Here is a 12,801-nt window from a genome sequence, read left to right as displayed (position 1 = left end):
TGGGTTGTCAATGATAGAGGAATTGTCTAGGGACATTTATATTGAAAAAGAATGAAACATTCTAAAACAACGAATTCAATACAAATACTATGAACAGGTGCCCCAGATGTCTCTGCTTGAATTTCTCTATACAACTTTTCAAAGACCCTTCTAAATTCAACACGCGTTTAGGAGATTCACAGTATTTTGTTGATGCCCCAAGATGTCGTCTATTTCTTTCTGCCGGTTTAGGTACAACACGACTACCACGTGACAGTCAAAATTTGAGCCGCCCTTTTCAGGTTTTCAACTCAAACCCCTTTGGTCTTAAGGTGCCCTTTGCGGGTTTTCACCCTAACCTCTCCATTTTTTTTTTGGAATCAAAGCACCCTTTGCGGGTTTTCACCTCGGTTCCTTCCCCTCTTCAAGTAAAGTATCTCTTGACCGAATCTGAATTTACTGGATTAGGCAAGTTTCTTCTATCCATTTCAGCCAGGATCAGGACTCCTCCAGAAAAGGCCTTTTTTACAACATAAGGACCTTTCCAATTCGGCATCCATTTCCCCCTAAAATCTTTTTGTAGAGGAAGACTTTTTCTCAACACCAGGTCCCCCTCGTGAAATTCTCTGGGTCGGACCTTCCTGTTGTAGGCTCGCATCATTCTTTTCTGGTACATCTGGCCATGCTGAATAGTCTTTAGCCTTTTTCCCTCTATCAGATTCAACTGATCGTATCGAGATTGAACACATTCTGCTTCATCCAATTGTAGCTCAGTCAAAACCCGGAGAGAAGGAATTTCAACTTCGATGGGCAAGACTGCCTCCATGCCATAAACTAAGGAGAAAGGCGTTGCCCCGGTGGAGGTCCTGATTGACGTTCGATAAGCAAGAAGGGCAAAGGTAGTTTCTCGTGCCAGTCCCTATAGGTCTCAGTCATCTTCCCCACAATCTTCTTTATATTTTTATTAGCCGCTTCCACTGCACCATTCATTTTTGGGCGATACGGTGATGAATTGTGATGTCTGATCTTGAATTGATTGCAGACTTCTGCTATTGAGCTGTTGTTTAGGTTCAGCGTATTGTCGGATATGATTCTTTCAGGCATTCCATACCGACATATGATCTCCCTTTTTAAGAATTTACTGACTAATGACTTTGTAACGTTGGCATATGAAGCAGCTTCTACCCATTTGGTGAAGTAGTCAATAACCACAAATATGAAACGATGCCCATTTGAAGCCTTCGGCGATATTGGCCCGATGACATCCATACCCCACATGGAGAAAGGCCATGGAGAAGTCATGACATGAAGAGGCGAAGGAGGTGCATGCATTTTATCACCATAGATTTGACATTTATGGCACTTTCTAGAATAATTGATGCAATCCCCTTCCATGGTGGACTAGTAATACCCGAATCTCATAATCTGTCAAGCCATTGTGAACCCACTGGCATGCGTTCCACAGATGCCCTCATAGACTTCTTCCAGGATTTTCTTTACTTCCACGGCATCCACACATCTTAACAGTACCTGATCTTTTCCCCTCTTGTATAAGATCCCCCCATCTAAGTCGTAATCAATGGCTAGCCTTCTCAGAGTTCTCTTTTCATTCTTCGTTGCCTGGCCAGGATACTCACGATTTTTTACATATCGTAGTATATCTTGATACCAAGGACTATCATCGATTTTCCCTTCTTCGATATTACAACAATGAGCCGGGTCTTCATGGATACTCATTTGGATAGGCTTCATATCCTCATGTCTGTTCACCTTAATCATGGAGGCTAAAGTAGCTAGTGCGTCGGCCATCTGGTTTTCATCTCGTGGGAGATAGCAAAAAGTGACGTTCTCAAACTCTTTAATCAATTCAAGGACCAACTTTCGATAACTGATTAATTTGGGATCTCTCGTTTCCCACTCACCCTTGAGCTGATATATCACCAATGCCGAATCTCCATAGACCTCTAACACTTTGATTCTTCGCTCTATAGCCACACGATTACCCATGATGCATGCTTCGTATTCTGCCATGTTGTTTGTACAATCAAAATCCAATTTGCAAGTGAAAGGATAATGATCACCATTTGGGGACACTAGGACTGCCCCAATTCCATTGCCCACAGCATTCGAGGCTCCATCAAAGTTTAGCCTCCAACTGTAACATTCTTGTGAATTTTCTTCCATAGCCGCTATACACATCAAATCTTCATTTAGAAAATCAAAACTCAACGGCTCATAGTCCTCCAGAGCTCTACTAGCTAGAAAGTCAGCAATTGCACTCCCTTTCACAGCTTTTTGGCTCACGTAGACAATATCGAATTCAGACAGTAAGATCTGCCATCGGGCCATCCTCTCACTCAAAGCAGTTGACTCCATCATATACTTTAACGGGTCTAACTTTGAGATTAGCCAAGTCGTATGGTATAACATGTACTGCCTTAATCTTCGGGTTGTCCAAATCAAGGCACAACATAACTTTTCAATAGGCGAATATCTCATTTCACAATCAGTGAATTTCTTGCTGAGATAATATATTGTCCTTTCTTTTCTCCCCGTTTCATCATGTTGGCCTAGCACACACCCCATAGAATTATCAAATACTGTCAGATACAATATCAGCGGCCTATCCAGGCTAGGTGGTGACAGCACTGGAGTGTTAGACAAATACTGCTTCACCTTGTTAAAAGCTTCTTCGCATTCTTCATCCCAAGTACCAGGATTATGTTTCTTCAGAAGACGAAATATAGGGTCACATTTCTCAGTCAGTTGTGAAATGAACCTAGCGATGTAATTCAGTCTTCCAAGGAAATCTTGAATTTCTTTCTGAGTGCGAGGTGAAGGTAAATCTCGTATTGCCTTGACTTTGTCTGGGTCAATCTCGATTCCCTTCTCACTGACTATGAAGCCTAGCAACTTTCCTGACCTGGCCCCAAAAGTGCACTTCACTGGATTAAGCTTGAGCTGGAACTTTCTCAATCTTAAGAATAACTTTATCAAGACCCGCACATGTTCGCCCTCCATTCTAGATTTTGTGATCATATCATCAACGTAAACCTCGATTTCCCTGTGCATCACGTCATGCAACAAGGCTACCATGGCTCTTTGGTATGTCGCTCCTGCATTCTTCAATCCAAACGGCATCACTTTATAACAAAACGTCCCCCATAACGTAATGAACGTAGTCTTTCTCATGTCTTCAGAATGTATCTTTATCTGATTATACCCAAAAAAACCATCCATGAAAGAAAACAATAAAAAGTCCGCAGTATTGTCTACCAATGTGTCGATGTGGGGCAATGGGAAATTATCCTTTGGACTAGCCTTGTTTAAATCCCGATAATCCACACACATTCGTACTTTTCCATCTTTCTTTGGAACTGGTACGATGTTAGCCACCCACTCAGAATACTTGACTTTTTGTAGAAATCCAGCATCAAACTACTTTTGGACCTCCTCCTTTATCTTCAACACAATATCAGGCCTCATCTTTCTGAGCTTTTGCTGCACTGGCTTGCAATCTTCTCTTATAAGGAGACGATGGACTACAATGTCAGTACTCAACCCTGGCATATCCTGGTATGAACATGCAAACACGTCCTTGAACTCTCGAAATAATTCGATGAGGTCTTGTCTTGTCTTTGTAGAGATATCCGATCTGATCTTCACCTCTTTACCTTCCTCCAAGCTCACAATTTCTATTGATTCCCTGTGAGGTAGGATTTGCTTCTCAGTCCTTTCTACCATTTTCAACAAGTCAGGAGACAAACCACAGTCTTCGTCATCCTCAAAATCATGCGATCCCTCTAAACACATGTTTCGTTCAAAAGGAGACTCTAACTTTGTAAGAGTGACATTCGTATCATTGATATCATAGGACCTGTTATGAAAAACAATATGGATTCAGGAATTTTTTTGGTGCAATATGGTCATGAATGAAATGCAATTGTAGTTCGAGAGAAATTTGAAATAACTGCTCTTATGGAAAGAAAGATTTACTCCAAAAATGACTGCAAAAATGAACTTTATTAAAATAACGATTTGGACATGAGCCTATTTCACAAAGAAATCCTTATCACTTCTAGCCTAAAAGCAATAAGGGTGTTCGGGACATTACTCTGAGGAAATCCTAAAAACTACAGATATTTCTTCTACAGTCCAGTTATTTAGCGCACTTCCCGACTCGTAAGGGCAAATATCCTGCAAAGTTCTTCCTCCCGTCGCTTCTTCATACACGGCATGAATACTTTCTAACTCCGTGTTAATACTTCCAACTCCTAGCATTCCCTGATAGATGAATCCTCCCGATACAAAAGTCTTAGATAGGTGAGGAAAGGTCATGGGCTCCCATTTGACGTCATCACCTGTCAAACGAGCCATTCTTCTCTCTCGCTTCTTTTCTTGCTCTATCATCTTCTACCTAGCATCTGGCTTGTATCCTAAGCCAAAAGGGTCCTGCTTATCCTTTAACACTGGAGTCTCAACTCGGCCCTGAAGAGATTTCCCCAATCCTTTTCTCGGGAAAGCTCCCTTTCCAACTGTCAATTGCAGACCCATCTCTGTGGTCTTTGATATTCTCGGCATCGGGATCTTATTTCCCTCACGGATGAATGTTGCATTTACGAACTCCAAGGAACGAAAAGAGCACTCGATTGCATCATCACTTGTTTCCAAATAAGGCGCATCGTTGGTCACAGATGCAATGATATCTTCTTCAGCATTTATCGTCACTACTCGGCCTTCTGCCACCAACTTCAGTTTTTTATGTAACGATGACGGTACCGCACCTGCTGAATGAATCCATGGCCTTCCTAATAAGCAACTGTAAGAAGGCTTGATGTTCATAACCAAGAAGTCTACCTCATAGATAGTTGGGCCAATTAACAATGGTATGTCAATTCTTCCCATGACCTTCCTCTCGGTGCCATCAAACGCTCTCACCACATTCTAGCACGACTTCATATGTGAACTATCCATAGGTAGCCTGTTAAGCGTGGATAGAGGCAATACATTCAGTGCCGACCCGTTGTCTACCAGAACTCCTGGTAATATGCACCGTTTACACCTTGCAGTGATGTGTAAAGCTCTAGTAGATCCCATACCCCCAGGTGGTATTTCATCATCGCTAAAGGAGATGAAATTATCAGCGCTTATATTGCCGACCAGTCGATCCAACTTGTTAACAGAGATATCGTCGGCCACATAAGTTTCATTTAGCACCTTCAGTAGTGCATTTCGATGTCCCTCCGAGTTCAAAAGTAAAGCTAGCACAGATATGCTAGCTGGTTGTTTGTGCAGCTGTTCCACAACGCTGTACTCGCTATGCTTTATGAACTTCAAGAACTCTCTAGCTTCCTCCTCTTTGATTGGTTCATTGACCAATAATTCAGGTTCGACCGCCTTCTTCTTCCTTCCAACCGAAGTTTCTTCTCTTATTGGCTCTACTCGATCTTTCATCTGTTCGCAGTGCCTTTCTTCATCCTGATCATCTTTACTGATTATATCCTCCTTCCCTGGGATTGTCACATTACAATCGTAATTCCAAGGAACCCTCCTATTATCCTTATACGTAAACACAGCCAGTTTTTGAATGATTACTTTTGGCATTATACGTGCCCCAACCTTACTGTTCTAAGGTCGTGAAATGATGACCACAGGATGGTTAGCCTTCGAAACTCCCAATGCCAACTCTGACGCGCATACATGATTCTCCTCTTGAACCCCTTCACAGAATTCCATCTCCCTATTATCCATCATACCTTGTATCATGGCCCTAAACTCCATACACTCTTGAATTTCATGCCCCACTTCATGGTGGAACTCACAGTAGTTCCCCCTCTTTTCACAACTTCCTTCTGAGACGATTAGTCCACTTTTCACCATCTCCTTCCAGACCCATCTCAAAGGAGTTTTCACGTCCGCAATGTCTACCTTGATTTTTCTGTCTTCGCCCATCATATTTACCCCACCATCAGTGTGGTTTGGTAATGGGTTTTCTGCCTTGGTCGAGTCATCAAATTTAACGACACCCATACCAATGAGCCTTTCAACCAACTTCTTAAAGGCCGTACAGTTTTCTATGGAATACCCTGTTGTTCCCGCATGATAGTCGCACTGTGCATTCGCATCGTACCATTTGGGATACGGGGGTTGCAAGGGCTTCAGATAGAAAGGGGAAACTACGTGTGCGTCAAATAAATTTCAGTATAGTTCTCTGTACGACATAGGAATTTGTGTGAATTGGGGCCTCTCAGTATTTCACCTTGTACCGACCTCTTGTCTCAACGAGCTTTGCTGATTGGCAGCCATTTTTCCTAGCTGACTCACTGTTACTGACTTCGAGTAACCCTTGTTGTACATGCTCGCGCTGTTCACCTCGTTTTCCTTCCTCCTCGAAGTCGATCTTCTGTTACTCTCTCCAGCGTCGATCTTCCCACTCCTGATGGCATTCTCAATCATCTCGCCATTCATGACTATGTCAGGGAAGCTTTTTGTGGCACTTCCTAACATATGTGTAATGAACGGTGCCTTCAGGGTGTTAATGAACAACATGGTCATTTCCTTCTCCAGGAGCGGTGGCTGAACTTAGACTGCGACCTCCCTCCATCTCTGCGCGTACTGCCTAAAGCTTTCGCTCGGCTTCTTCTCCATGTTTTGAAGGGTGATTCTATCAGCAGCCATGTCTGTCACATGACTATATTGTTTCATGAATGCTCGTGCCAAGTCCCTCCATGAACCAATCGTGGTACGGCTCAGCTGATTGTACCACTTAGATGTTGCCCCTGCTAGGCTATCTTGGAAACAGTGTATTAATAGCTGGTCATTGTTAACGTATCCAGCCATTCGCCTGCAGAACATGGTGATATGAGCCTCTGGGCAAGTCGTCCCATTATACTTCTCGAATTCTGGCATCTTGAACTTGTGAGGGAGTACCAAACCTAGAACTAAACTCAGCTCGTTTGCGTCAACGCCTCGATAACCCTCAGTGACCTCCATCGCCTTGAACTTCTCCTCGAGCCACCTACACCTTTCCTCTAACTGTTTCGGTAACTCCTCCTTCATTCTTTCCTTCTCAACCACTTCATCAAAGTCGGGAATGGCAGAGTTAACAGGATTATTTTCAGGATTAGAACCCGGCCCGGTTTGGAAGTTTAAAATACCAGCCCGAAACTGCTGAGGCATGATGGTGACAGTTGACTTGCGCGGGTATTCAGCTTGAGTTCGCACATGTGGAGGGGTGAAACCTGGAGGATAGAGAGGTTCATCATCATTTCCCTCATCGACATTTGCTATGGGGCCCTTTCCTTTATCACTTCCCTTGGTTATCAGTTGGGTTAACTTTGCCACTATATCTTCTTGGGATTCTCGCATCTTCTCAGACATCTCTTGTTTCATCTTGTCTAACCGCTCTTGCATTTGTAGCTGAAGCCGGTCTTGCATTTCCTTCTCAGACATCATTCCTACTGTCGAAACCGTTTTTTGAAAATAAAAATTTTAGTTTCGACTTAAAAATAAAAACTGGAGTCGCCACTGATCCTTTATTAAGGTGTGATCGGCGCACCTTAAAAATAATTTTGGTCTGCGAAATTTGAGAAAAACAGGTTCGGGAGTCAGTTACGTACGAGGAAGGATTAGCACCCTCGTAACGCCCAAAATTGGTACCAAATTGATTTTATTTATGCCTTGGTGTCGAAAACTTGAAAAGATTTTAAAAGGAAACTTTTTTTTATTTCATGAATGAATTAAAATGATAAGACATTCTTATTTCAAAGAAACAAAACATCACACCCAGTAAGTTAGGGCACAATGTTTTTAAATCTTCAAAATACCCGAATATTGCCTTTTGCTTTTGAAAATTCTTATTTCGAGAAGAAAATGTCATGACCAGTAAGTTAGGACCCAACATTTTGAATTCCCGAGAATAAGCTTTTATTTAAAATTTGTGAATTTATTGCAAAACAAATACTTGGCTTTCTAAATTCATCGAAAAATAATCGCAATCCAGTAAGTTAGGACACAATCTTTCCCGAGAATCATGAATGCCAAATATTTTGGAAATTTGTAAAAAATATGATGATTTTAATGCTTCGATAAAACCAAAAGACACATTTTTTTAAAAAAGGATATGCTAAAAGGGGTAATGCATAACATGAGATCAACATTCTAATTTCAAGCATATATGAATAAACATTTACGAATATATACAAGTAGGTATAATATACAAATAAATTTATGAACAAAAAGATACATCAAATCAAAAAACCAATAATAAATGCATGTATATATGTGTACGAAAATCATGAAAATAAAAAAGATAAAAAATTTATATGTGTATATATTTACAAAATAAAGTATATAAAAGTTTTAAAAGATATAAAATATACATAAAAACGTATGAATAAAAGATATGCATGTATTCATAAAAGCTTTAAAATATATATATATATTTAAAAATGCGATATATTATATATAAAAATATGTGTGTTTAATACATAAAAAATGCATATATATATATATATATATTGTAAAAACCATGCGTGCATGAATATAGAAATAATGATAATAACCATTATAATAAATGATATAACAATAATAAATAATGGTATAATGATAAATATTTTAAAAAAATAGAAAAAAACTAAAATGGACTAAATTGAACTTAAAAACAAAAAAATGGGGTAGATTCGAAAATAAATAAAAGAGGACAAACTTGAACACGCGAGCAACTATGGGGGACTAAAAGGGAAATTAATCCCATCCTCCAAAACGCTGTGTAACGAAAGACCGAATTGAAACAGAAATGAAAGATGCGGCTAAATTTAAAAAAAAAAACAAAATGAGTTTAATTGAAGTGCATCGCAAAAAAGGAAGGGCCAATTGCGCAAATAGACCATGTGACGTTAGAGCGCGCGGATCCTCCCCTTCGGGCCGGGTCACCGCGCGGGTCAGGGTCTTGACGAAACGACGCCGTTTTGAACGTTGTTTAAAACCAAATTTTGCCCTTCAAAATCATTTGAAACCGAATGAAAAAAAACAAAAAAATAATAAAATAAAACAAACTAAAATAAAAAGTTTCTCTGGTGCTCTGCTAGGGTTTAAACCCTAGCGTCCTCACGCCACCCCACGTCCCACGTCGGTGCTCCAATCGCGACGAGTACGGCGACGGTCCGGCAGCTTCGACGACAGAGGTAAGATCCCTCCTTTTTCTTTGTTATTTTAAACAAAATAATGATGAAAATAAAAGAAAAAAAACCAGAAAAATTTTGAAAAAAATAAAACAAACGCTGCAAAATAAAAAGCAAAAATCACCTTTGAAAAACAAGTTTAATATCTGTATTTTCTTTCAATTTCCCTGTGTATTTCTCCGTTAATACAATATCCGTCCCTTATTTTACAGATTAAATGGCGTTTTATAGGCCGAAAAGAAAAGAAAAAAAATAAAATAAATAATATATTTTGCTTGTTTTTCTCCTCCGGACTCTTTGAGTCTGTTTTTTTTTTTTGCAGAAAATCGTGGAGAGTTTGGCACGCGAGGGGTGGTCGTCTCCGAGTCCTGCGGCGCCTGGGATCTGCTGGAGGCGTTTGAGGGCGGCGGCTGAGTCTAGGGAGGCTTTTAGGGTTTCAGCAAATTGATGTTGCTGGGCTAGGGTTTGAAAATTGGCTGTTGGGCCTATTATAGGATATTTGGGCCTTAGACGAGTTTGGGCCTGCTATTAAAAAAACTAAAATTGCCAGCTTTGTTTTTGTTTGGGCCCGGGCAATTTGGGCTTGTACACCTACATTGTATAGGGTTGGGCAGCATTTCTCCTAAATTTTGCCTACCTATTTGATCAAAACCCTCCTTTCTAATGGTTTCTAAAATAGTAACAAGTGAATATATGTTTTGGACCAATTTTAGTAGGCTACAAGTATTTGATTTGACAACATCGCGACCAGTGCAATAATTGGGCCTATGGCTTGGACCAACTCAAGCACTTGTTCTCTGTACAAATTTTTATATTGATATTTTATTCATAAAATGACTTTAAAAATATATAAATTTATAAAAAAAAAATTATCTTAGATAGATGGATGTCCCAATTTAGTTGAACCTGAAAGTCGTTTTGTTTAGGTTCAATCCAATTGTATTGTTTTTAGTAATTTTACATATTTTTCATTTTCAAAACAATAATAATATAAAAAATTTAGTAATTTTACATATTTTTTTCAATTTTCTGGATAACTTATTATCTTTCTTTCAGCCATCAACTTTGTTCATTTTGTTGAAATCTCTTCTCATTGTCCCTCCTTTTTTATACACTAAATAAATTCACCATTTTTATTTCTTCAATATCTGTAGGGTATACATAGCAAATTTATAGTTTCAACATGTTTTCATCTCTTCCTTTCCTTTTCTTTTAATGATTTTGGTTGAATAATCTTTCTTTATTTTAATCAGCTACCACGAATTTGTGGAGAAATGTTTAAGAAAATGTTTTAGTTATTCCTATTTAGGAAAGTATTTGGAATGCCACTACTAAAGTCCTATAAAATATAGTAATATAATTTTTAAAAAATATGACATTTTTTAAGACTGTTTGTAGAATAAAAAATACACTGCTAGTATACTAAATTTTAACCCTTACATATTATGTCTTTATTTATTTATTTCCTTAACGTTATGAAGTATTGATACATTATAATTTGATTTATATATACTTAAATATTCCTAATCAAGTATCTATATATATATCTATATATATATATAATTACTAAAAATCACGTTTGGAATGAATCTAGATATGCGGTTCTTGTAGCCCCAAAAATAAAGCCTACTTGAAAATATAAATTAGTAGATAACAACAAGTAGGGCCTATCCATAGAGATCAGTGATTATTTTATTTTTAATAAACAAATAAAATAAGATAAAATAAAGAGGTTTAAAATTAAAAACTAAAATTAAAAGTAATACAAAGTAAAAAACATAAAAATCAATGTAATGAAACTCTAGCCAATGGTAAAATCTCCGTTTGATTCAAGAGTTTGATCATTGATGCAAATAATATTTTAATTTTTTAATAAATTGGTTATAGTTCCTGACATTAACCTAGCAACTTAATCTCTTCTTATATTCTCGATAATCAAGACACCATAAATTACTATCCTTATTGACAAACAATCCTATAACTGTCACTTAAAAATTTAATTTATCAACAACCTTAAGAACGAAATAGACCCAATTCTAACCAATAAATATACAATCATGGTTTATTAAAGTTAGGTCACTTGCTCACATTACACAAATAATTATGTAGTCGTCACAAATATTAGAAACCAATCAATCTGCTAATTATCTAATTGACAAGGCACTCATTCTAAGCTATCAAATATCAGTCGAATATTTGACAAACATGAACAATTGTAATTAAACTAGAAGACATGCAAATACTAAAGAGAAAAGAATGATTAAGAGCAATCCAATCACACAAACTTGTAGAATCAAACTTTGATTAACCTTCGACTAGAAAAAAAGGTTTAAAAACCCATACAAAAACACAACCAAAATAAAACTAAGAACGACTATCTTTGAGTCTCTCTACTCTTAACCTAATAATGTCTATTTATAGGACAAAACTAATATAAAGGAGAAAATACAAAAGTGTCCTTAATTAAACAAAATAGAATCTTTATAGGTTTTTCAGCTATTCTTGTGTCAAACTTCCAAGACGTTTTTCGGTGCCTTCTTGACGTTTTGGGGCTTGAGTTGCAAAATCAATTTAACTAAATCTTTCAATTCCCTTCAAATTGGTATATTATAGGCTCAAAATAGAGATCCATAGCTCAAGTTAGGATCAAAATACTAAATTTATGTTATGTTGAAAGTCAAAACTACAAAAACTTACTAAAAATATGCTTTAAGCTCTTTTTTCTCCCATCATTTCCTAAATACATAAATAAAATATGAGTATAGATAATATAATTAAGAACATAAATAGTTTAATTAAGGGAAGAAATATGTAAATAATCTAGAAATTGCGCACTTATTAAATTCCTCCATACTTGAACCATGCTTGTCCTCAAGCATGAAATTAATGTGAATGAAAATGCAACCTAAAGAAATACTTTCTAATTGACAATTGAAAATATTGTTATATTGTAACACCCCGACCCATGTCCGTCGCCGGATAAGAGTTACGAGGCATTACTAAACAAAGCACACATCCGAACAATTTATAAGTCTCTTAAATCAATCAAATTTTAAATCATAAAGCTAACATAAACTCTTTATGAATTATTCCATATTTTAAAACGAACATATATGTAGTCAAATAAATCATAAGCAAAAATATCAAAAATCACTTTTTCATAATCGGCACATCATGTGTTTACATTCAATAACTTACATTGACTGAATTTAATAGACTTATCATTATATTTCTATATACAACTTAGTTATTAAAATTCAAATAACAAAACCAATTTACTTAAATCACATATACCCTTGTAGTTTTATTATAACACAAGTCACTATTCAAATGGTCAAACCCAAATACAAAAGCTGAAAATAAACTTGCTAATTTATATGTTTTAGTAAATATCTATTTTCATTCAACTAAATTACATCGCACGCAATTAATATTGCATAGCACCAAACTAAAATATATTGTTCCATAATTAGCAATTTATAACAAACTCATCACTAATATATATATAACATGTCCGTATGTAAGTACGCTTAATACACTAAACATAACTAGTTCATTATGTAAATACTAAACACTTATTAACCTATTACAAGCTTGTGCATGTGTGTACTTCAAATGGGTCATTATAACACTCAAACCT

General features: G+C 37.2%; 1 protein-coding gene across 1 annotated transcript; it reads right to left on the bottom strand.

Moving 5' to 3' along the window:
• Nucleotides 1–1,407: 1,407 nt before the first annotated feature.
• On the bottom strand, nucleotides 1,408–2,355 carry LOC105793416 (uncharacterized). Its single transcript, XM_012622328.1, has one exon. It carries the CDS (start codon nucleotides 2,353–2,355, stop codon nucleotides 1,408–1,410), a length of 948 nt encoding a protein of 315 aa, XP_012477782.1.
• Nucleotides 2,356–12,801: the final 10,446 nt, after the last annotated feature.

This window comes from Gossypium raimondii, chromosome 8 (assembly GCF_025698545.1).
Source record: "Gossypium raimondii isolate GPD5lz chromosome 8, ASM2569854v1, whole genome shotgun sequence".
Lineage (NCBI taxonomy): Eukaryota > Viridiplantae > Streptophyta > Magnoliopsida > Malvales > Malvaceae > Gossypium > Gossypium raimondii.
Note: the sequence above shows the minus strand (reverse complement) of the source record. Positions and strands in the feature narration are given on the sequence as shown.